The sequence below is a fragment of the Crassostrea angulata genome, unplaced genomic scaffold (genome assembly GCF_025612915.1).
Source record: "Crassostrea angulata isolate pt1a10 unplaced genomic scaffold, ASM2561291v2 HiC_scaffold_229, whole genome shotgun sequence".
Taxonomy (NCBI): Eukaryota; Metazoa; Mollusca; class Bivalvia; order Ostreida; family Ostreidae; genus Magallana; species Magallana angulata.
In genome coordinates, this window is record NW_026441782.1 from 103,957 (window position 1) to 130,084 (window position 26,128).

The 26,128-nt window shown below is 32.8% G+C and overlaps 1 protein-coding gene across 1 annotated transcript in view; it reads right to left on the reverse strand.

Annotated features, from left to right (window-relative positions):
* Nucleotides 1-867: 867 nt before the first annotated feature.
* LOC128169833 (uncharacterized) overlaps nucleotides 868-26,128 on the reverse strand; it is a 28,366-nt gene continuing 3,105 nt past the window's right edge. Inside the window, exons 2-4 of the mRNA XM_052835890.1 lie at nucleotides 24,145-24,381; nucleotides 18,403-18,570; nucleotides 868-2,233 (exon numbers count right to left, since the gene is read on the reverse strand). Coding sequence (XP_052691850.1) covers nucleotides 1,728-2,233; nucleotides 18,403-18,570; nucleotides 24,145-24,381 — 911 coding nt within the window. The 3' untranslated portion in view covers nucleotides 868-1,727. The remainder of the gene's footprint in view (nucleotides 2,234-18,402; nucleotides 18,571-24,144; nucleotides 24,382-26,128) is intronic.

Sequence of the window (26,128 nt, forward strand, 5' to 3'; positions counted from 1 at the left end):
CAATAGGCCCATGGGTCACATCGCACACCTGAGGAACAATAGGTATGATAAAATCAGCTTAAGGTTCTCCGATCCTCAGCCTCTAAGTATTTTTTTCATCATAAGAATGATATTTTTCTTTCAACCTTTATAAATGAAATGATATAAAATGACTTTTTTTAGAGAGTATCAATGCATTTACAAAGTTATTGTAAATTTGCCTATGATGGATATAATGGAATAAAGAAACAAGTTGAGTTGAATAAAAAGATTTGTGCATCGATTGGCTCAAACTCTTTACCAAGATGTATATTAGTGAGAGTGCTCAGTGGATCCACTACGCCAAGCATGCAGTTGTGTAACTGATGGTTATACTAGCAGTAGAATACTAAACTAAAATTGTCTGTATAAAAGTCAGATTTATGGTACAAATAAAAGAAATCCGGATAATTTAAAGTTATCAAACTTTGCTGAGGATCGGAGTTCGTTAATGGAGTCATGTTACAAACTATTTGGACAATGTACAATACATGTATATCCTGTAGGAGTAAAATCCATTTTCCCCCTGGATATTTTTATGTTTATAAACAGAAGTCCCTTTTCTAACACATTGATTTTATAGTCATATCATATGTTGAGTAATGTAGTTCTAAAAATGATCCTTTAACAATTGTTTATGTATTGGATATAAACCTACATCAAACTGAACCTTTTGTGAGGCAAAAGAATTGTCCTGGGGCAAAAGTCTTAACAATTATAAATAATCATCTGGCTGATTAGTTTCTGAGAAAAAGATTTTTAAAGATTCACTCTATATATTCCTATGTACATGTAAAACTTCAACCCCCCCCCCTCCATAGTGGCCCCATCCTACCCCCGGGGTCACGATTTTCACAACCCTGAATCTTCACTACCTGAAAATGCTTCCAAACAAGTTTCAGCTTTCCTGGCTGATTAGTTTATGAGAAGATTTTTAAAGATTTACTCTAAATATTCCTATGTAAAACTTTGATCCCCATTTGTGGCCCCACACTACCACCGGGGGTCACAATTTTCACAACTTTGAATTTACACTACCTGAGGATGCTTCCACACAAGTTTCAGCTTTCCTGGCCAAATGGTTCTTGAGAAGAAGATTTTTGAAAATTTCTCAAAATTTTTCAATAATATCTAATTATCTACCTTTGAAAAAGGGCCTGGCCCTTAATTTTCACAACTTTGAATCCTCTTTGCCTAAGGGTGATTTGTGCCAAGTTTGGTTGAACTTGGCCCAGTAGTTCTTGAGAAGATGTTGAAAATGTAAAAAAGTTTACGGACAGACAGTCAGACAGACGGACAGAAAGACGGATGAAAGACAAAATGTAATCAGAAAAGCTCACTTGAGCTTTCAGCTCAGGTGAGCTAAAAATTATTAAATTTGAAGTAAATGTAAAACCACATTTTTGTAAAATATTTCCACGTTTCGGCATCATGTTGTCAGCATAACTTGATAAATTGGCAGGTCTATTAAAATTACCAAATCAAAATCTTTGTTGCAAATCACAATTGTTATACACATTTGAAAGTGTCGTCACTCAATGCAACGCTATACCAGCTGTAGTGTATATTTTCAAGACTAGTGAAATTAACGATGCCAATTAATCCTCATATTGAATCTTGGCATTTTGTTTTTAATTTATAATATATTGTCCTTTACTAAAAATTGCATGGCCATGATGCTTTAATTTTTTTTTTAAAATCCTTAATGCTTAAAACTTATAGCCAAAATTTAACATCTCATTTGATGGAAAGAAATCTGAATCTTTTTTTACTGGTGGAAATCTACTCACACAGAACTTCAATGACCTTGAATAGATTTCCCATTTTTCTGCAACCTTTTCTTTGAATTGACATTTAACTTGCCTAAGCTTATTTTGGTCATCCTGTATTCCTGAACAAAATATCCTATAATGAAGTACCATCCAAAGAATGATTACAGATGTCGTATGCAGATGACTTCCATAAAAGATTGGAACAAGAACACTACACAGAAAAACATCATTTTGTGCATCGTACATCAAAATTCTAAAGTGGCCAGAATCAATAACAATATTAGGTATTAAATGATTCTGAAAATTTGGATGACGAGCTTTTTGAATCATTGCAAAGACAATTGTTTCTGCTACAGATTGGTTCTCTGCTCTTATAGCTGTCTGCTTCACTTCAACTATAGTTCTTCCGCCAGGTGATAAATCAAAATCTTCCATATTGGTATCTACAACAAATTATAATCCATAAACCAAACGATGAAGTCATCTTGTATTTACAAATACCTTATTTTCTTAATTTTATATAACATTAGTATCATATAATGCAGCATATTAATTATTGGTCACAAAAGCAAGTTTTAGTAAAGGTGGTTATGCCCATTTTTAGAACCTCCTCAACGTTTCGTTTGATCTGATGATCCGCGTCTGGCAACTCGACGTGATTCAACCCTTATGATCTAGTTACTGTTATAATAAAATATAAATATTGCATCCTATGATATTATATAGTATTACCTTCTGTCAGTTTGTCTCTATATATTCGATATTCATTTATTTTCACATAATATAAACATAGGTAATCACATACTACAAAGCTCACCGAGACGAGGCATCACCCTTATGAGACATCACCTTTATGAGACCACCTTTATCATATTAAATGAAAATCCTACTTTATGATCTTGGATATTCATGAATTCTGTTGACACAATTTTGTATATCATCTGGTAAAAAATTGTATGATAATCATATGTTCATTTCAAACGTATTATAAGATACAATGTTTATCAATACAATAATATAAAAAAACAATATTGCATCCTATCATCCTATATAAATAAATAATGATGAGGTATGATATTGTAACAAATGATATCACATAGTATTGTGTTTTACATTATTGTATTTAATCATATCATACAATATCATTATATATGATACAATATAGTACAGGGATGAGGTAATGGTAATTTGTAATGATAATTGAGTGTAATTAATTACAAATTTTGAGGTAATTGAAAGTAATGTGTAATTGGCCAAAATTTCAATTATATGTAATGGTAATTAAATTAATTACTTTCAAAAAAGGCATTTAATTCCAATTACTTTTCAATTACTTTCAATAACACACTGATGTACATATAAATATGAAGCTTTCCAGTACCCATTGTGCCCCACACTATCAATGATACAAGGTCAAGTTAGGAAGAGTAGTAAATAAGCATTGAACTATTGTTATATATATTTCATACTAGATATTTTTCAAAATGAATTTTTTCAGTGATTCAATATCTAATCATAAGTCAGGTGCATCAGTATCATAAGACACACCATCCATGTAAGTTTGGTGAAGTTAGGATCAGTAGTAACTAAAATATATTTACCAAAGGGCACCTGCTCCAAAAACTTTAACCTGCTAAAAAAACCTTTTTTTAACCTCCTCAAGCATCTGAAATTCATGGCCCAGATTCAGCATCCATTTCTTTAAGGTACATAAGTAGGTCAAGATGCATCATCAATGCAAGCTTGGTGAAGTTAGGACAAATAATAACTTAGATACAGGACCTGCAACAAAAACCTTATTAACCAAATCAGGGCACCGACGTTGGGGTATACATTCTCCCAGACTTGTCTCGATGTGCTAAAAATTGAAAACTGCAGAACGATTTTTTGGGTTCAGTTTTTACGGATTTCAATTTGGTTTTAATTTGTGTAAGGGAATCCGTATTCTATGAAAAATTGCACTTAAATTGAAAGTGGAAATACTGTAACACCTGTTGTTTGTAATAAACATTGACTTGTATACAACTGGCCATGTACGGTATGTTATAATTGTTCATTCTTTCTAAATAAACATAGGTAATCACAGATTACAAAGCTCACCGAGACGAGGCATCAGCCCTTTGAGACCACCTTTATCATATTGTATGAAAATCATACTTTATGATCTTGGATATTCATGGATTCTGTTTTGACACAAAATCATATATCATCTGTTAAAAAATTGTATGATAATCATATGTTCATATATTAATCAATATAATAATATAAAATTAAATATTGCATCCTATCATACTAACAATATATATCATATAATACAATAAAATACTGCAATAAACAAAGATGATATTGTAAATATGAAATGACATTGTATTGTGTTAAACCTTATTGTATTTGATCACATAATACAACATTATTATATATAATACAATATTGTATTATATGATACAATATCATATTACATAATACATCATAACATTGAAACATATGATATTATATTGTATAATACAGTATGATATATTGTATTGTATGATATTTATATAATATGTATAATATTTGATATATAATATGATATTGTATTATATGATACAATATAATTTGATATAACATTGTATCATATCAAATGATACAATATTATGTGATAAAGTAAAATATTATATAATACAATATTATATAATACAATATCATACATACATATTGTATCATATGATACAATAATATATCATATAAACCAATATCAAATTATACAATATCGTATGATACGATAATATATAATATTACAATATGATATAATACAGTTTCGTGTGATATAATTGTAAATTACAGAATCCAATATCATATTATACAATATCGTATGATACAATTTAATATTGTATCATAATATACAATACTATACAAAACAGTATCATGATACAATATCATATCATAAAATATCAAAAAAATTGATACAATATCATATCGCATTATATAAGTTTTTACAATATAACATATGATATTATATTGTATCATATTCAACAAAAGTGTTTCATATCATACAATACTTTATCATAGGAATCATGTTATATCATTTAACAACAACCTCATCTTTCTATCAAGCAGGTTTAAGTGAGGTAGGAGATTTCTTTAGCATCCTTGATAATGGAGATCAGGCTCTGCATCTGAAGCAACCTCTGCGTTTCATTTATAATATAGTTAAATCAACTATGCAAGCTATCATCTATAAAACATGTGACCTGTTCAAAAAAATCTAAACCTCATCCAGCATCCGAAACCTTTAACTCAGATTCAGCATTCAAGCCTGTCAGGTGCATCAGTATACATAAGACGCATCTCCATGCAAGTTTGGTGAAGTTCAGACCAGTAATAACTAAGATATCATCATCAGAGGGCACTAGAAATTAAAACTTAACCTGCTCCAGCATCCGCAACCTATGGCTTAGATTCAACATCCATGCCTGTCAGGTGCATCTGTATCATAAGACACACCATCCATTCAAGTTTGGTGAAGTTAGGACCTGTAATAACTAAGATATATTTTTTAGCATCCTTGATAATGGAGATCAAGCTCTGCATCTGAAGTTTCCTCTGTGATTCATTCATATTACAGTTTAGTCAACTATGCAAGTTGAAATAGTACTATCATCTATTAAACATGTGACCTGTTCCAAAAAACTTAACCATATCCAGCATCTGAAACCTATGGCTCAGACTCAGCATTCAAGCCTGTCAGGTGCATCAGTATCATAAGACGCACCATCCATTGAAGTCTGGTGAAGTTAGGACAAGCAATAACTAAGATATAATCATCAGAGGGCACCTGTTTCAAAAACTTTAACCAGCTCTAAAAACCTTAACCTCCTCCAGCATCCGAAACCTATGGCTCAGATTCAGCATTCAAGCCTGTCTGGTGCATCAGTATCATAAGACGCACCATCCATAGCAGTCTGGTGAAGTTAGGACCAGTAGTAACTAAGATATCATCATCAGAGGGCACCTGCAACAAAAACTTTAACCAGCTCTAAAAACCTTAACCTCCTTCAGCATCTGTAACCTACAGCTCAGATTCAGCACCCAAGCCTGCCTGGTGCATCAGTATCATAAGACACACCATCCATGCAAGTTTGGTGAAGTACGGACCAGCAGTAACTTAGATATTGCTATCAAAGGGCACCTGCAACAAAAACTTTAACCTGCTCCAAAAACCTTAACCTCCTCCAGCATCCGAAACCTATAGCTCAGATTCAGCACTCAAGCCTGTCTGGTGCATCAGTATCATAAGACACACCATCCATGCAAGTTTGGTGAAGTACGGACCTGCAGTGACTTAGATATTGCTATCAAAGGGCACCTGCAACAAAAACTTTAACCTGGTCCAACAACCTTAACCTCCTCCAGCAATTGAAATTTAGGACTCAGATTCAGCATCCTAGTCTTTCAAGTCCATAAGTAGGTCCAGATGCATCATCCATGCAAGTTTGGTGAAGATAGGACAAGTAATAGCTTAGATACAGGACATGCAACAAAAACTTTAACCAGGTCCGGACGCCGACGCCGACGCCGAGGGTATAGCATAAGCTCCCCCTGACTTCGTCTCGGTGAGCTAAAAATATAACGCAATTTCCTATGCATGAAGGAGTAACACTAGTTCAATAAACAAAGACGGTTGCTTATGATGCAAACACCGGACAAGTTTTCAATATTTGTTACATGTAATAGAAACATTAGAAATTAGTACTGAGATTTTTGGATTTATTAGTACTGAGATTGATTGATGAAAGCCAGAAGTCATATTATGCGAAGATATACATAAAAAAGAGGCCCATAGGCCACATTGCTCACCTAAGCAACAATAGACATCTTAAAATCAGCTTTATGGGGTCATATACAAAATATCTGGACAGTGTGGTAACAGATCCTGTATAAAAAAAATTATTTCATTCCCCTGGATATTTTGTTTATCATTGAGCCCTTTTTTTGTCGCAGGATGATTGTATTGTCATTTCATATATTAAGCATTAAAGATCTCAAGAAGATCTAAATCAAATGGGATATAAATCTTCATCAAACTTGTGAAGCCAAAGAAATGCCGAAGGACCAAAGTCTAAACAATTTTAAAGAATCAACAATAGGTCAAAATGCATGCATATAAGTAAAACCACATATATATTATAACATTTGGGTTTTTGTGAACTTAAGATACCTCACTACACCTACACTTACACTTTTTAAGACACTACATCACAAAAAAGATGGCGATTTAAATGTTTTGTTAAACTGTTTATCTCGTTCAATTGGGTTGTATATCATCGTAACTCAGTGGTTAAAGTATTGGGCTTCTGAATCGCAGATCATGAGTTCTAATCCACCTGGAGCTTTTGCTCACGTTAACTGAATTAAATTTTTTTGCTTATTTAACTTAAATACTTCTTATCCATTAGGATATATATCACAATCAAGTAAATTTCTGCTAATTTGAAAAATATTTCACGGTGTAGTGAGCCACCTTAAAATGTTTTCTTTGTAAAATTGGACCCCCCCCCCCCCCCCCGATGTGGGCCCACCCTACTCCTGAAAAATATGATTTTGACGAATTTGAATCTACACTATCTAAGGTTGCTTTCACTAAAGTTGCACCTTTTCTAAGAAAAATGTTTCTTTTTTTTTTTAGAAAAACATTTTCTCTATATATTCCTATGTAAAAATTTAACTCCTCCCCCTTGTGTCCTGATCCTATCCTCGGGGATCATGATTTGAACAAACTTTAGTCTACCCTAACTGAGGATACTTCACACAAGTTTTCTGATCAATCGTGTTCTGAGAAGAAGATTCCAAAATAATTTCTCTATATACAGTCTAGACTGCCTTAGCGACTCTCTGTATTAATCGACTCTCTGTCTTATGCAACCATACTTAGATCGCCCGACAAAATTTCCTATATAAAAACCCAGCATTAAGCGACCCCCTGCCTTATGTGAAAAGCGACCGTCATTTTGTTAATCCCAAGCTGCTGTGTACACTGTTTAAAGTGCCTATTAGCAAATTAAAATGGTGTCCCAAGCTGAGAAACAATTAGAAAAGTTTTGATTTGATAACCAATTACCTTTTTATGTTAACACTTAATATAAACATTAACTCCCATACATGAGGTTTTTCAAGACTCCCACTATATCTCTAATGATGACATTTGTCGCACCCTGTATAAACAAACATGGCGGCCCAATAGTAATCAAAATTATATAAACATCGGTTTTAAGCTGTTTATTATTTGTTTATAGTTACTTGGTAAACTGACGTCAAGGCCAAACTCATCTGGTCATGTACATGTTCAAGTTGAATCCACACATCAATATTTAAGCAGTTTAAGAAGTTGTATAATTAACACGAGTACAAAGAAGAAATTGGGAGGGTGCTTAGTCAAATAAACAAACAAGGTGGATAACGAGTCCGACATCATACATGTACGAGTATAATAAACACAAGTTTAGGGTCAGATTAATAGATATGAAAACGTACATTAAACTATATTTACATTCTACTGTGTTTTTCCATTAAATTCCGTGATGGTTAAATGCCTCTAAATGCAACACCTATTCACTGCGTATGAATTTACGAGTAATTTACATAAGTAGTTCTCAAACAGTGATTTCTATGTTATCGGTTAAAAAATGTATTTAATGAATGTTGTCGAAACACCATGTTTTATAATTATTCGACAAAAAAGTTGACTTTATTGTAAAAAGCAACATTTCAAGAGTTATTTATCATGGATTATATTTCCATGCTCGTTGATCTCATCTCAACAGTCTATGTGAAAACCAGTTTAAACCGGTTTTACAAAACAGCTGTTCTTGCTGTTACTTATTCACTCCCTCCGTGATCTGCACTTAATATCGATTTATTTAAGTAAACAATTGATTTCTTCAGTAAGGGAATGTAAATATAAGTATTAAATGATTTATTTTTGACGTCGTCGTGTCAATAACTGCCGTCAGGTGAACAGACAAATTATCATAACGCGCTAACGCGCGTTATTCAATTTGTCTGCTCACCTGACGGCAGTTATTGACACGACGAAGTCAAAAATAAATCATTTAATGCTATAATATGCATTGTTAAAGCTGTTTAGAATTACTTTGTAAACGGAAACATCATAAAGAAAACATTTCAGAGTGTTATGGTGCAGAAATGTAGTTAACATGGTTTTACTTGCCAGTCATTAAATAATACTAAAAAACAAGTTGCTGTCCTTTAAAAAAAGGACTATAATACGTGGACCATTTGCATGTGTTTCCAACGAAAACTTGAAAGCCGTAAGATTATCAGAGATTCCACCGACTCTAGCACCCTGCTTTTAACCACTAAATTTGTACGTTGGATTATGTATATGTATAGCCCTGGCTTTACATCTCAGAATTTAAAGGGTTCATACTTCTTAAATAATTATGATCTATCTATAAATGAAGTCTGCATGTATGGTATCAGGCATTCGGCGAATTCTACTATTTGCGCACACATTACGATTCGCACTACTTTGTTAACTATGCAGTGACAGCTTTGTTTAAATTGATTTCATATTTTGATGCATTTTTCTTGAGATTTAAACTTTTATACAATGACATAATTATTCAATCACACTTAAATGCTTAAAAAAATTAAATCGGGAAGTACTCTAGCCTCGCCTACTATAAAAGTAAGTTAAGTTACATGTGTATACGAAAAACAACAAAACATTGCAAATTTACATGCTATTTAATGCATGTTGCAGTTTCGGCATAACATTAACTTATTTCATAATACTGACAGTTCATATCACATGCCGATTTTTTCTTTAAAAGGAATACATTGTTTCTGTACTGACTACTTTTTACCGACAACTTTACAATTACAGCGCCTTTGAACTTATGTGTGCATATGGCATGGAATCCCGATCCCGATTCAGATAAACTGGTTCCCTGAGCTACCCTTTATGCACAGGAACCAGGCTAGCTCATGCGCAGGCTGAATTTTCCCCATAGCATCCGGTTTAACCTCGCTTATATATTTTCTGCGTGGACCTCAGGGTCCACGCAATTAAATCATACTGCCATAGTCCATTTGGTGGAAACAAAAACATACTGAGTTTACTTATACGCTCCCATTTGTTCATATGATAAGTAATTCTGTACAAAATTAAAAAAGTTTTAAGATGATGAAATTTAAGTTCAGTCTAATATCAAAAACTAGTTTATAGCCAAAAGATATATAAATTAATAGTCTAGTCCTAATTTCCAAAAAGAGCTCTAGAAATACGTTTTAACGGCAAATAATTATTATTTGTTCCAGCAGGTTTTTTTTATCATAATTAAAGTATGCTGAGTCTGAAAAAATATCCTGGCCTTCATGAAAATGGCGTTAAGTAGGTCAAAATGGCGATTCAAAATGGCAGACAGCCAATTTTCAAATTTTTCTCTTCAATGGGAAAAAAATAATGACACTAATAAATTGATCCAAAATAATATTTCATCATATCCAATGTGTGCTGAGTCTTACAAATTATGCTGGCTTTCCACAAATGTGGTTAATTAGGTCAAAGTGGCGATATAAAATGGCGGATAACAAAATTTTGTTAATTTGTCTTATATTTCTGAAATGGACATAAAGCTGTGAGACAAACAATGAATATTCAGTCCAGCTAAGTCTTTTATTTACTTAGGTGTGGATAGTCAGAATAATGTGCCATTTTCAAGAAAATGTTGTAAATTATCTTTTTAAAAAAATGGCGATTCAAAACGGTGGACATCCAGATTTTATATTTTTTCCCTTTAGTTTCTTAAATGGTGAAAAAGCGAGAAACAAACAATTATAATTTTTAAAATAAATTTTCAAATCATAAATAAGACGTGCTAAGTCTGAGGAATCATGCTGGTTTCCACTAAAGCGATGCTTTTTATGTCAAAATGGCAGAAAGCCAGATTTCATTTTTTTTTCTTCAAAGTTTTTTAAAATGGAAAAAAGCATGAGACCAACAATTTAAATTTGGTCCAGCAAAGTTTAACAATATAACTAAGACATGCTGAGTCTAAAGAAATATGCTAGCTATGACGGAAGTTCCGTAATATAGGTCAAAATGGCGATTTAAAATGGCCTACAGCCAGATTTCATCACTTTCCATTTAAGTTTTTTAACATGAAACAAAGCATTAAAAAAAGTATAGTCCAATCCAACAAAAAGTTTTTATTCATAATTAGTTTGACGATATATGATTACTTTTACAAAAATGGTGTTATTTGGGTCAAAATGGTGTTTCAAAATGGCAGGCAGCCAGAATTCATAATTCTCTTTTAAAGCTGTTTACAGGGATGAAACTTGTAAGTATTACATTATACAAATACGCACATGAAAAATTAGATTGGAACACTTTAACAAAGAAAAAGAACAGTTCCATATTTTACTAAAAATTGTTAATTTTTTCCGTTTTGTCTTTATTAAGGCATATACCGGAATCTTATTTAAACATTCTGTGTTCATGCTTTTCAATATCCGTCTTGTTCCCAAACCTTTCATGGGGTTTTTTTTTAAATTTTACTTTATGTACCGATTCGACCTGCAAGTTCGTGAAATACAATAAATGCTTACAAAGCAAAGTTTGAGAGAGGAGAAATATTTCTGCACTATAGAACTGGTGTTTTTAGGCTTTAAAGACATCGATGTCAAAAGCTTATATGATAACGGAGATACTATCAGGTACTTAGGAACAGTATACGACATGAAGAACTATTCTAGCATATGTCTGTCTCTTCCTTTAACTCTTTTCCCCTTATAGGTTTCTATCCTTTAACCTTTAATGACGCGTTTTGACGACCCTGGCCATATCCTTAATGACGACTTTTGACGCACCCTATATACAGCTCTTAATTAGACCCTTCAACACCTGTTGTTTATTATAAACATTGACCGGTATACACCTGGCCATGTATACGGATGGTTGTTCACTCATTCTAAATAAAGATATCACGTGATTTACCTGTGTACGGTGGCGTGATGCATTACTACAATAAACAAAGATGGCGGACTACGATGCGGACATCGCACATGTTTTCACTTTTTGTTTATAATCAAGTTTAGAGGCAGAATTTTCTAGATTTATTGGTAGCGAGATTAAAAGATGAAAGCCAGATGTTAAATTCATGCAAAATTTTGTGGAAAAATCTGTGTAGTTACAGAAAACGGAACACAAGGTGTGCATTACCTGCAACCCCTAAATACACGAATATACCGGTAAATTTGTATTTTTTCAAAAAGTCAACACACTTATTTAGTTAACATGCTAGATTTATCAAATCCTCTTACACCATTTATCATGTTTATTGGAAAAAAAAAACGTAAATATAAGTCTGAAAACGATAGACATGAATTGAAAAGTCAGCCAAAGGTACATTTAATTATTTACTATCAAAAAACGAATTCCATGATGATAATGGAATCTTTCTATAAAAATTATTAAATAATTATTTGTAATACATACATTTTTAAATATGTTTATCAAGTATCTGTTGTGAAATTATTCTTAATAAAACTTTAATGTAGAACACTCAGTTTTATTTTCATATACCTGTTAGCACCTGTATTGCTTTATTAGTGACTCAAATTTTTTTTTTTCAATGAATATTAAAATTTTAATTTATTACAAATCCATTGATATATAATTTTCTATGTGTTTGATTTGCTAAGACCTGTAATAAGTCTATTCAAAAACACACACCAGCTGTTTTCAGTTCATCTGAAAACAGTCTAAGGGTAGCCCAGGGTAGAGTGTTAAGGATATGGCCTATGCGTCAAAAGGTGGCATTAAGGGGTAAAGAGTTTCCAGCAAATAAATCTAACTAATATATCATCATATACACTGGAAAAGCTCGTGATTCAAAATGAGTCCAGATCAACATATCGTCCAGCTTTACATATTAGTAATAAGTATGCACAATATGTTTTGGGCAACCCAAAGAATTTTACTCTTTTTAACATTACTAGGGACAATTTATATATTGTATAAGGAATCAAGCTGTCTATGTCTTCGTTAAAGATAAAAGAACCTCTTGCAAAATTGTTAACGTGTTTGGCCAAATGTGCTGAGGAAAGTATAGCAATGCGTGTCCATATTCAGAGGAAAAGTTGAGGCTTTTTTATGCTACTTCATGCCATTGTTAATTTGCAACATATCCTCACAATAAAGTTTGCTGATGGATGTATGAACCTCTTTAAAGCCGATAAACATTCCTGTCAATGTTGTTGAAGAGAAAATGTTCCCCTTTGACAGAGCTTTGAATGATCACTTGGTTCATTTCATTCACTGATATGGTGTGACACGTCTTATTTCTACAGCATATCTAGAAAATTGACATAAAAAGTGAACAGAAACAAGTATGAAAAGGGGAATTTACTGACCAGAAAATCAAAGAGTTTGAGAAGTTCTTTAGTTATATGGATAACCAAGACACATTGCCCACTGACACGGTTTAATTTGCTTTCTTCCTAAAATCGAAGCCCGGGAATATGTCCCAACTTAGGATTTGCCTTACGTTGCTTATGAAACAAACACACACCAAGGTAATGATAGGGAGACAGGCAATTATCTCATACGTGTGGTGTATATTACCCGTGTGATAAACCTTTGCTATATCAAACGGGTGATGCTTTATCAAATACTTCCGGCCCGAAATATTTTTGACACAACCCCTCGCTTCAACGCTTCAGTGACCTATTTTCGAAGAGTTGCTAGTACTTTCGACATAACTATATCTACTACAAAAATTAATATAAAATTGATTTTGTCAAAGATTTAAATTAATACAAATATGAAGGAAAACACATAACTGCGTAGCACAGGCGTCAGAACCGGGGGGCTATTGTGAGTGGGGGGGGGGGGGGTTAGCGCCCCCCACCTTTTTTGCAAAGTTATTCATAACCGTAACCACAAGACCCTTTTTTCTTGTTTGTCAACATTTTTGATAAGTTTTGCCCACTTCCAACTTTCAATTTGCTTTGTGAAGTTTATAAAACTGCAAATTACATTAACTATCAAAGAGTTCATCTTGACGACGCGACGCGATGAAAACAGAGCGCTCTGGTTGTGTTTATATACAAGAACTTACCGAAATAATGTTTCAGAAGACTTTTATTTTACCACCAGTAAGCATCCTTATTCACTATTTTCAATTTTGAATCATAAGGCTAGCCTAGTGTTTGTTTTATTAAACATCAACAACTGTTCCTTGTTCGAGTCAATTCAAACTAACGAGCATTCGCAACTTTGTGTATGTCAACAAACTTGATTATTCAAGTCTTCTAATCGGAATTTCCATTTAATCAAGTGAATAAGCTCGAAGAAAAATTATTTAGAGCTAAAAAATTATTTGAAGGTTTATTTCAGTGAAACTTTACATTAAAACAGTTAGATTTATCTCAGGAATGACGTACTAAATTGTATTGCGCAAGGTCACAATAGCCGCATAACACAACGTTGCATCATCGTTTTTAATCTTTGAAAGAAAAACAATTCGGGTCACATAAGGGACTGTCTCAAAAGCTTCATAATATAAATCAATTTGTATGAGATAAATAGAACATCTATAATTGTGCGATTTTATATTTGCTTTATCCAACTCGTTGAAATGGTTATATTCGCTCGGCAAGCCTCGGGAATATATACACCATTTCAACTCGTTGGATAAAGCAAATATAAAATCACACAATAAAGATATTGTAGTGGGAAAGTCATTTTTCCCATTAGCGCTGCCACCAACTGGTTATCTCCCATCAGCAGGGAAACTTAAATGACCCATAATAAAACATAACTTAAACTGACCTAATTAGCTCTAATACTTTTACTCCGACCTTGACGCTGACCATGACTCTGACTCTTGAACTGAAGTCCAAAGACTTATCGTAATGAGACACAAATTCAGAAAGTTAACAAATTTATTCATTTGAACAAATATAACAAGTTAAATGCAAACAACGCACTGAGGATTTCACTCATGCGTAAAACACGACACAAAAGAAAAACGCGTAAACGACGAGATCGACCTGCTAATATAACACAATTAAAGGGGAACAACTTGGGATAATTCACCATAGACAATATTTCAACTTTTAAATAAAATGAATAAAGAACTGGAATTATATGGGGTTATCACCATTAAATTCAGTGAGCAATAAAGTTAAACTTATACGATGAATTCTCAGGGGAAAATCACCCTTCAACAGGACCTGTTCAAATTCTTGAGCTCTCAGAGGAAAAATCACTCTTGAGAAGTTCCCTATGCTTCAATTAAACACTACTTAGAATAATTACTAACTACCGAAATTACTTGAGACAATCATCAAGTACAAATTTCAACAAACACTATACGAACTATAATTCATCATGGTCATCCAAAATCATCCCAAAAATGTTGCACAGTTAAAAAAAATATCAAGATTTCCCAACAAAGTTAACTTAATAAATAAAATAGAATCTGCCAAATCTATGTGTAACTTACTTTAAAAACTAAACTGATTAAAGTCTCAAAATTTAGCTAAATAAATTACTAAAATCCCTTTCACTTATCAAACGTAAATAAAAAATCTTTACACACAAAAATCAATAAAACTCCATTTCAAAAATAAAGATGCAGCCTAAACAATAATGAAATAAAAACGACTTACGTCGTCTCCAGAATGAGAGAAAACCCAAAGAGAGCAATTTACAGAATTTTCTGGCTTTTATATCCCCAAAAACAGAATTCCATACATCGCACGAGCGAATGTAGAATTACACAGAAAAACACGGAGTCTGAATAAATCACTTGATATCAATAGAAATCATTACAGAAAATCTACATACAGAGTTCTGTTATAAAAATCTTGTCGATTCTCATCTAAAAAATAACAAAACAAAACATAACATTATCATGTAAAATATTAGTCATGTTCCCAAAAATCTTGTATACACTCTCGAACTATTTTACAAAGACTTTATATTTCCCGCATAAACAGGGAAATCGATAAAACAAACATTCGGAACACTTCATAATTCTTCATACAAAGTAAGGTAAACTCCAGAAGTGCAAAAACGAAAGTACACACGCTGGAATGTCAATCGCATGTCAACAATGTTTGAATGATACGAAAGTAAGTTATTAAGGTTCATTATCAATCTATACCATTATAATTACAAATATTCCTCTCCATATGTACATTTATAATACATCTGCAACATTAAAGGATATGATAAAAATAAAATAACAAAGGGGGGGGGGGATCAAATCACTACAATATCCTCTATATATAAGCATGCCCATATCACCATGCCCAGCCGAGATGGGATAGTAAAATTTAGTGATGGTTGTTTTTGGCTGGAACTAATGACCTTAAGATCTTATACCTAAAGCTTTCTTAGATTTGATAGCTTGCAACTGCCCCACAGGTTGCAGAACCTTTATGTGTGAATGTAAATGTGCCTACTTCCCGGATAAAGACACTTGCAAATTTCAAATCAAAATCTTATCATTCAAAAAAAGATTGTATAAATGACATAATTATATACTGTAGCTTAATAAGGGAAAACAGAATTTTTTTTCCAAATAAAAAGCTGGTGGAGTTTTTTCTATTAATACAAGTGTTCAAATTTGATTGTCAGTTACATCATTAGTATTGAAATTATGATATTCAAACATTCTCCCCATTTAAGAGGCCTTTAGTAGTCTATATAGAGATCAATGAAATTTGGCTACTAGTATACACCAATTTGAATTGCTATTTTGACAAAATTAACGTCATTTTCATGAAGACCAACACATTTCATCAAACTTGAACTACCTAATTATGATAAATATGTTTGCTAGACCAATTTGTGATTTTGTATTGGCATTTTTTTTTCCATTAAAGAGACCGTGGGACGAAAAAATGATGAAATCTGGCTGTCCACCATTTTTAACTATTTATCGCGATCAACATATTTTGTTGGACTCAACACACCTTAGTTATGATAAAATGCTGTGCTAAACCAATTTATAATCGTTTGTTACCTCAATTTTTAAGACTTAAGAGAATTATAGAATTTGCCTGTCGACTAAAAAAATATAAAAAATTTGGTTGTTCGTCATTTTGAGCAACTTTAAACGCCATTTTCATGAAGGCCAGCATATTTTTTTTTGAATCAGCACACTTAAATTATGTTTAAAAACCATGCTGGAACAAATAATAATTATTTGCCGTTAAAAGGGTTTTTTTTTCAACTAAATCGGACTAGACTATAACAACAAATGTATTAGGTACCGATTATTATGGATAGCCAAAAGGTAGCTAAAAAGATTGTGAAGTCAGTCTTGGACTGTGTTATGCGACTCCCTGTCTTATGTGACTTTTTTTATTGGTCCCTTGGATGGTCACATAAGAGAGTCTAGACTGTATTTCTATGTAAAACTTTGAAAGCCCCCATCCCCCACTGTGGCCCCATCTTACCCCGGGGGACCATGATTTGAACAAAAATGTCAATTCTACACAGAGGATCTACATCTGAGAATTTCAGCTTTTCTGGCCAAATGGTTTTGAGAAGATGATTTTTAAAGTCAAACTCTATATATGTAATACATTCAACCCCCATTGTGGCCCTGCCTTACACCCTTAAATTGACAGTTAATAAAGATTCAAAGTATTTTAGCCAGCGCCGTAACATCTTGATGGCTAACTAATGACTACCGACCAGTGCACAACCGATAATTACTGTTCACTGTGAACAGTTCTTACAATTTAAGTCCAAAGTTGGACAAATTCTAGGTAATGAAAATTGCTCAGAACTAAATTTAATAATAATTATTTGAATGATTTTTTTTTTATTCAAAGAATCCGCGTAAATTTTTACCCGCGGATTAAATTGATATTGTGATTCCGCGGAATTATGACCCCGTGGAAAAAAATATGTCTACGGTATTTCAAAGGAACAACTGTAGTTAAGCATATACAAAATCGATACGAATATGTAATTAGGCAAACAATAACGGCTACCTGATTTCCCGTGGACAAGCACAATGAGGTCTGTTCCGCTCTTTCTTCATCAATATTCATTTACAATTTCAACAACTTAGATTCTACATCATTTAAGGATGATTGGATAGACTATCTCTTTATTTTTCCTTTAAGTTCTATATGTTAAATTTTGAACCCCTTTTGGGAACCCCAGTATTAGTGCAGGGGTCACAATTTTAACAATTATGAATCTACATTATTTGAAGATGCTTGCATAGTAATGTCACAAATTGTAGCTTGCAGTTCTTAAGAAGAAGATTTTTTTAACATACATATATAAAGAAAAAAAAAAACAGGATCGTGATCTCACTTCGAGATATCACGAACTTCAAGAGATCGAAGTTCCAGCAATCCAGTGTCACCTGTACATTGTAAAAATAAACAATGGAAAAAGTTCTTGATTTTTTGCTTATAAAATTTTATCAGCAAGGAATATTTCAATGATGCAGGAGACAGTTCCAAACAAACAATACTGGTAATTCTATTTTGGCCTTATCAGCTGCAATTAACAGATTGAGACTGTGCATGGATTTAACTTTGCTATTTTTAAAGACAAAGACTTATTCCCTACCGTCTTTTATCTTCTTTATTGGTGTTGTATACTGGGAATCATCAGAATTATCTTCATCCTCTGTGGTTTCAACTAATTCAACGGTTGATGAAATACTGCTCTCTGGAGTAATGCCCTCATGAGACCCCAAAATGATATCAATATACCCATGCCAAACTTCTTCATGACCTGTAACATCCATTGTTAAAAGTACAAATACATTTATATTTCCTATTCTGTGTATAATGGTTTTTGTTTCAAACTCTACAACAAATCAAATACCTGGCCCAAAAGGTATAAATTTTGTAATGAACACTCGAAATCACATTTACAGGATTAAAAACATAGGTAATCACTGATTTCAGAGCCCTACAAGACTAAGCATCACCTATATGAGACCACCTTTATCATAGTTGGTGATTGGTTTCAAAATTTGGATATAAAAGAATATGATACAAACTTGTATATTATATAAATAGTGCCTGTTTGGGAGGGTAACAGTTGAAATTGACACCCCGAGAAAACCATTGTCAACCGACGCGAAGCGGAGGTTGACAATGGTTTTCGAGGGGTGTCAATTTCAACTGTTATCCTCCCAAACAGGCACTATTTATTTTGTTATACTGAATGTCTTTTTTAAAAATTTTAAGAAAATTTTACTGCTTTTATATAGGAATAACGTGAATTCTACAGCGAACCGTACGCGCATAATTTTCGCGCATGTAACATTTTTTAATGTTACCCGTTGCCAAGTGCGTTGCTAACGCTGAGGGTAATAGTAAATATTATTAACTGCGTCTTGACCGATCAGATTTCAGTATTTAACATGAAAGTATAACAATAATTATTGGCATAGTTAAAGACTATTTTATGATACAATATTTATGATAATCAATTCACTACAATTCAATACAATATTCATCATATTATACTTCACAAGGTTGTGTCATAATTTATCATAATGATGTATTATAGGATACAATACTGGACACTATCTTGATATCATATGATACTATATTGTTTTTTATGACATTGTAGCAAGATACAATATTTTATCATATGATATGACTTTTGCCACATCATTTAAATATTTTAATGTACCATGCAATTTGATAAAATATTGTAATTATTATGTGATATGATGTTGTAAAACATAAAATAATACTGTATTATTTGAAATGATAATGTATTATAAATGATAAGGGAAAATATTTTTTTATGTAATTTAATACTTGTACAATATTGTATTCGTGATATTGTAACATACGAGGGTTGTTAGAAAAGTTCATGGACAAAGAGATTTATGCGAAATTACTGTGTACTTTGTAGGATGACGTATGTTTTTTAGTAAATGACTACCAATTAAAAATAAGTATGCAAAAAAGCATATGATATTATAGTTGTTTTCAAAAGATACAGCGATTTTTATTTTGCATGAATTTGATTTACGAAGCACCATTTCATATTTCCACACTCACAATCAAACTTGTCCACGAAGCTTTTCTAACAACCCTCGTAGATATTGTAGCATGAAATAGTGTATCATATGAAACAGTATAATATTATACAGCATTTGTATCAGATCATATTATTAGTTATATTGTTTGTATTAGGTCAACTACTAACAAAGTAACAGTTATATCTTAACAACTGCCTCAATATAATAATGAATATAAATATTTTATGCTACAAGTATCAATTTGAATGATGTCATAACATGATGTAATATTATTTTATATGATACAATATCATATATGATCATATCATATAACATAAAACTCATGAGGCCAAAAAAAAATATTCCTGTTTCCTGTCACCTGACCCAAAAAATTAGGGTAGGTAGGTAGGGAAAAAAAATTATTTTTAAAAAATATTTCATTTTTGAAAACTTGGATCATGTGTGTAATAATGAGAAAGAAGTATATTTACAGTGTACGGTATGTTAACTAGAACTGTCCTAATGGGACTAATACCCCCGCAAGGCTAATTTCAAATGGGACAAATAATTGAATAATAAAAGTTTGGAACACATACAAAAAAAATTCTAGAATTCTAAAAAAAAAAAATAAGTCAAAAAAGAAAAATTAAAATAAAAATTAATAGAATTTCACTGTAAATACATATCTATAACAGTTATACATTTACAAATGTATGTATCTGATGATATATTTTTTTTAATTTAATTGATTTAAAGAAAAACCAACAAAATGACAATAACCCCTCCCTTTGCAGTAAATGGAAATACCGGTAGCCAAGCAATGCTCTTCTGTTGATAAAACTTTCAATATCTTTCTAATAAGAGTCTTGACAGATGCAATTAGTTGTTTCAAATTTTCCTCACTTTCTCCTATGGCACAATGGAACTCCATATCAGAAAATTGATCCCATAGGACTATGATTTTCTTTGGATGAGCTTGTTAAATTTAATAAACTCCCAAAACATTACCATAATTACCATACTATGTAAAAATATGTAAAAAAGAAAATTTAATATTACAAACAATTTTAAAATTGACAAAACACTACAATCATATCAGTAATTTTGAATTTCATTTAAATTAATGCCCAATAGGGTCACTTCATCAATTTACTTGACAAATAAATTTAAACAACCTCTAAAAATAGTTTAACTTCTTTATTAATAATGATAGAAATTTTGGTTTACATGAAACAGTTTTAAAATAGCCCCAAAACCATCACCCATTTTACAGATTATCAATTTCCCTAAACACATGCTCTATCTGAACCATGGCTCAGATAATGGCTCCCTTGGGACAAATGAATTCAGCCACACTTGTCTTTGATGTTCTTATTAGCTCCTAAGAATTTATCATTTTGACAAACAAAAACTTTGCATTGTCAGTTGATAGAATACTTATAAAAAATATTTTTTTTTATTAATTAAGACATAAAGACAAAAAAAAACCCATCTGGATGTATTTATATAAATATATTTTAGAGTGTTTTCTATTAATTAATTAATAAAATCTGTAAGGATTACCTCCCTTACTTTTCAACATTAGTGTACAATATATAGAATAAGGAAAATGAAAACTGTCATAAAATCATTAAATCTTGTCTGATCTTAAAAAAAATTGCAGGTGCACATCTTCAGATGGTGTTCAACATATGTACAAATTTTCAAACTGTTCCATGCAGTAATAAAAAATTTTATAGGGGGGACAAAGTTGCGTCTACAGACAGATGGACAGACGGACAGACGGACAGGGGGACAGACGGACAGGGTGAAACCAATATACCCCCTAAACTTCGTTTGCGGGGGTATAATGATGACTTCAAATTTCCAAAGGTCTTTGTATTATTGATGCATGTAATGTATAGACAACAGGCAAAAAAAACAAACAAGAGGCCCATGGGCCACATCGCTCACCTGAGGAACAATAGGTATGATAAAATCAGATTAATGGAGTCATAATACAAACTATCTGGACAATGTACAATAATACATGTAGATCCTGTATAAATAAAATCCATTTTTCCCCTGGATATTCTTATGTTTATAATTATTAGTCCCTTTTCTAACAGGATGATTTTATAGTCATATCATATGTTGAGTATTGCAGTTTTCAAAAAGATCCCTAACAATAGTTCATATATAGGATATAAACGTACATCAAACTCTGAACCTTTTCATGAGGCCAAAGAATCGTCCTGGGGCCAAAGTCTAAACAATTATAAAGAATCATCTGGCTGATTAGTTTCTGAGAAGAAGATTTTTCAAGATTTACCCTATATATTCCTTTGTTAAACCCCCCATTGTGGCCCCACCCTACCCACTGGGGTTATGATTTTCACAACAATGAATCTACACTACCTGATGATGCTTTCACACAAGTTTCAGCTTTCCTGGCTCATTAGTTTCTAAGAAGAAGATTTTTAAATATTTACTCTATATATTCCTTTGTTAAACTTTGACCCCCCATTGTGGCCCCACCCTATCCCAAGGGGTCATGATTTTCACAATTTTGTATCTACACTACCTGAGGATGCTTTCACACAAGTTTCAGCTTTCCTGGTCTTATGGTTCATGAGAAAAAGATTTTTGAAAATTTCTCGAAAATTTTCAAAAATTCCTAATTATCTCCCTTTGCAAAAGGGCGTGGTCCTTAATTTTCACAACTTTGAATTCCCTCAGGCTAAGGATGCTTTGTGCCAAGATTGGTTGAAATTGGCCCAGTGGTTTTTGAGAAGATGTTGAAAATGTGAAAAGTTTACAGATGGACAAAGGGACGGACGACATACAAATTGTGATCAGAATAGCTCACTTGAGCTTTCAGCTCAGGTGACCTAAAAATTGAACGGAAGAACTACTCGTTACTCGTAATGAGATCGTATCTAGTTTTCTTTATATTTCTATCTAAAAATATGACACCACATTGTGGCCCCACCGTACCCCCAGGGATCATGGTTTGAACAAACTCGAATCTACACTACCTGAGGATGCTTCAGTTACAGCTTTTCTGGCTGATTGGTTTTTTAGAAGATTTTCAAAAAATTTTCTCTGTATATTTCAGCTCAGGTGAGCTATCAATCATTTAAGTCTCTGTTACATGTACATATATTTTGTATTTCCATCAGCAAAATTAATCTCTGGTTAGACTGAATAGACTTGAGAGAAAATACTGACAACTATCGTAACAAAACACATTGCAGTAATCAACCATTACGCAAAGATCATAACGTATTACCATTAGAATTAGAGTTGTTAATGTACGGTACCCATTAATGCATCTTATTTTCTGCAAGTACAGTCACCTGTCTTATTTACCAATGTCTATGTTTGATACGTAAAAATTACAAAATACAGCCGATAGTTCCCAAAGTTACAAACCGTAATTCATTAAAACAAAACGAAAATCAAAACAAGCTAAAACCACCGTCAAAGGTGGTTTTGTCAACGCATTGGAATATCTAATTTCAATATAATTCACAAATCGGCATTAGTGTATCTTGCATGTTTCAAAGATTCCCTTAGCACGTGAACTGTTCCACAACAACCAAATTCATCTTTTTCAGGTTGACCTGATAATCATACATTCAAAATGGCTGCTTCAAAGAGGTTTTTGAGATATGAAATACCTAACCCAAAGTTATAAACTGATTGAAGCCCACCCCTTCCCATTATTATTTTCATAATAATTTAAATTCGGAAAAAGATTGGCCCCTTAATTTTTGCAATTTATATTTTCCTTTCCATAAGGATTATTTATGTCAAATTACATTGAATTTGACTCAGTAGTTCTTGAGAAGAAGATTTTTAAAAATGCACCCCCTTTTTCTACAGTGTTGAGGTTATCTCCGCTTTAAATTAAGATCAGCCTTTCATTTCTGCAATTTGTATTCACCTCCCCATAAGGATGCTTTGTGCCAAATTTGGTTGAAATTGGCCATGCGGTTTTAGAGAAGAAGTTCAAAATGTAAAAAGTTTACAGACGGACAACAGACAAAATGTGATCAGAATGTTTCACTTGAGCAATCAGCTCAGGTGAGCCAAAAACTAAAACTGCTCCAAAAACCTAAATTTTCTCCAGCATCTGAAATTCATGGTCAAGATTCAGCATCCAAGTCTAATTACTCCATCCATGCAAGTTTGGTGAAGGTAGGATAGGTAATAACTTAGAAGACCTGCTCCAAAAACTTTAAGCAGGTCCAGATGCTGACGCTGACTGTATAGCATAAGCTCCCCCATTAGAGATTAACAGAATTATCAGAATAACCCCTATCAGATTTTATATACTTTACCTATACCATTGCTTCCATATTCCGGGCTTGCTTTGCAATGGTCCTCACCACAGCTACATTTTCCTTTGGCTTTGGACCTTGAATCAATAACATACGATTGCCCTGGTGAGAGTCGTCCTAGCAAATGCTCAGCAAGTGCAGTTGTGATCTCAATTTCTCTAGTACTTTTTGAACTTTGTCCCTCTCCATCTCTCTGATTCCTATCCAAAACTTTTTTAAGGCTTTTTTCATGCAATTCTACAATACATTAAACATCAGTAATTAAAAATTACCAAGCTTATCTCCACGAGAAAGAACTAGGGTCAGAAAGTACCACAAAAAGCCGAACAATTTTCTGGAAAATAAAATACAGGTGAATCTCGATAACTCAAACTTCAGGGGACCATGATTAAACTTCGAGAGATCAAGAGTTTGAGAGATCGAAACTTTAAAAAAATCCGGAAATTTTTGTTCAACCAATTAACACTACCACGCTAGCCCCTGGGAGTTTACTCAACCATCCAGGCAAGGTCCATGCGGAGCTATAATTATATGCTTGATCCGCTGCGTGTGAACACATCAACCACTTTGAGTTATAAAGAGTAAAAAAAAATGAAATATGTATAACGGGACCAAGGTTATACTTCAAGAGATCAAGAACTTCGAGAGATCGGAGTTCGAGAGATCAAGAGTTAATTTGCTTAGTTATATAAAGAAAAAAATTGGGACCGTGAGTTCACTTTGAGAGATCAAGTACTTCGAGAGATCGAAGTTCGAGCCGTCGAGTGTCACCTGTATTGCTTTTCTAATTTGTGTGTGTTTTCTGAATGAACATGACTTGATCAATACATGTGTGAGCTATTTTGGCCTAGATAAACAGATGTACAATAAACATTTTTGATTCTATGATTAATAACAAATTATTTTTCAGTAAAGAGTTATTGCAAAAATCCTTTAGAGCCCTCTTCGACCCTAATTTGAGGGGCCTGCCCCTTTTTCTTGAAATTAAACAAAAGTCCTATATAATCTGAACAACTTTTGTTTGCATAACATGTCTTAACAAAATATTTACACATTAAAATCTAGGGCCAAAAATGTGCGAAAATTTCGTGAAAAAAAATTGTTGCCCATTTTTTAGCTCAGGCGAGCTTCGCCGCCTTGCGCATTTTTCAAAATATCAAATAAATAGGATCATCTACAGACATTCATCTACTATCCCTGAAAGTTTAACGTTTCTATCGCAATTAGTTTTTGAGAAGTTACATGGACAAAATGGCCCTTAAAAATTCACTAAATCCTCAAAATCTTGAACAGGAAGTGACGTCTTCAGCCAGAAATTTTATAATATCAAGTAAGTTTGATGCTCAATAAGTCCTGTAAATTTCATGCAAATCGGTCGAGAAATAGCGTTTCGAAAAAAGTCAAAATAGGTATGACTGTTTTTCAGTCTGAATTTTTTAGATTTTTTAGACTTAATTTCAGTCATTACTATAAATCAGTTTTATGTTCAGAAATCATCATGGATTTCAGTCTCACCCTTGACTGACCTATGGCTAAATTATTTGATGACATATTGTTAATAATTTTATATGTTTTTTTTCCTACAAAATTCACAAATTCTATTATTGTAGTCATTAAATTTCTATTTGCTGTTGATGAAAAAAACCAAGAGATGTTTGTGAAATACTTTTGCCCCCCTCCCTTGGAAACATCCACAAAGAAAATGAACATAAGCTGCAAATATTTGGAATTTTTCTAAGTCCAAGGGGCATAACTCTGTCGGAAATTGCTCTATCATACCCAAAATCAAACTTGACCTAGATATTATTTAGATAAACCTGCATACCAAATTTCATATTAATATTGGCACCCTCTGCGAAGAAAATGAGCGAAAACTGCAAATAACTCAAATTTTTCTAACTCCAAACCCCATAACTCAGTCGAAAATTGCTCGATCTTACCCAATATCAAACTTGACCTAGATATTATGATGATAAACCTGTAT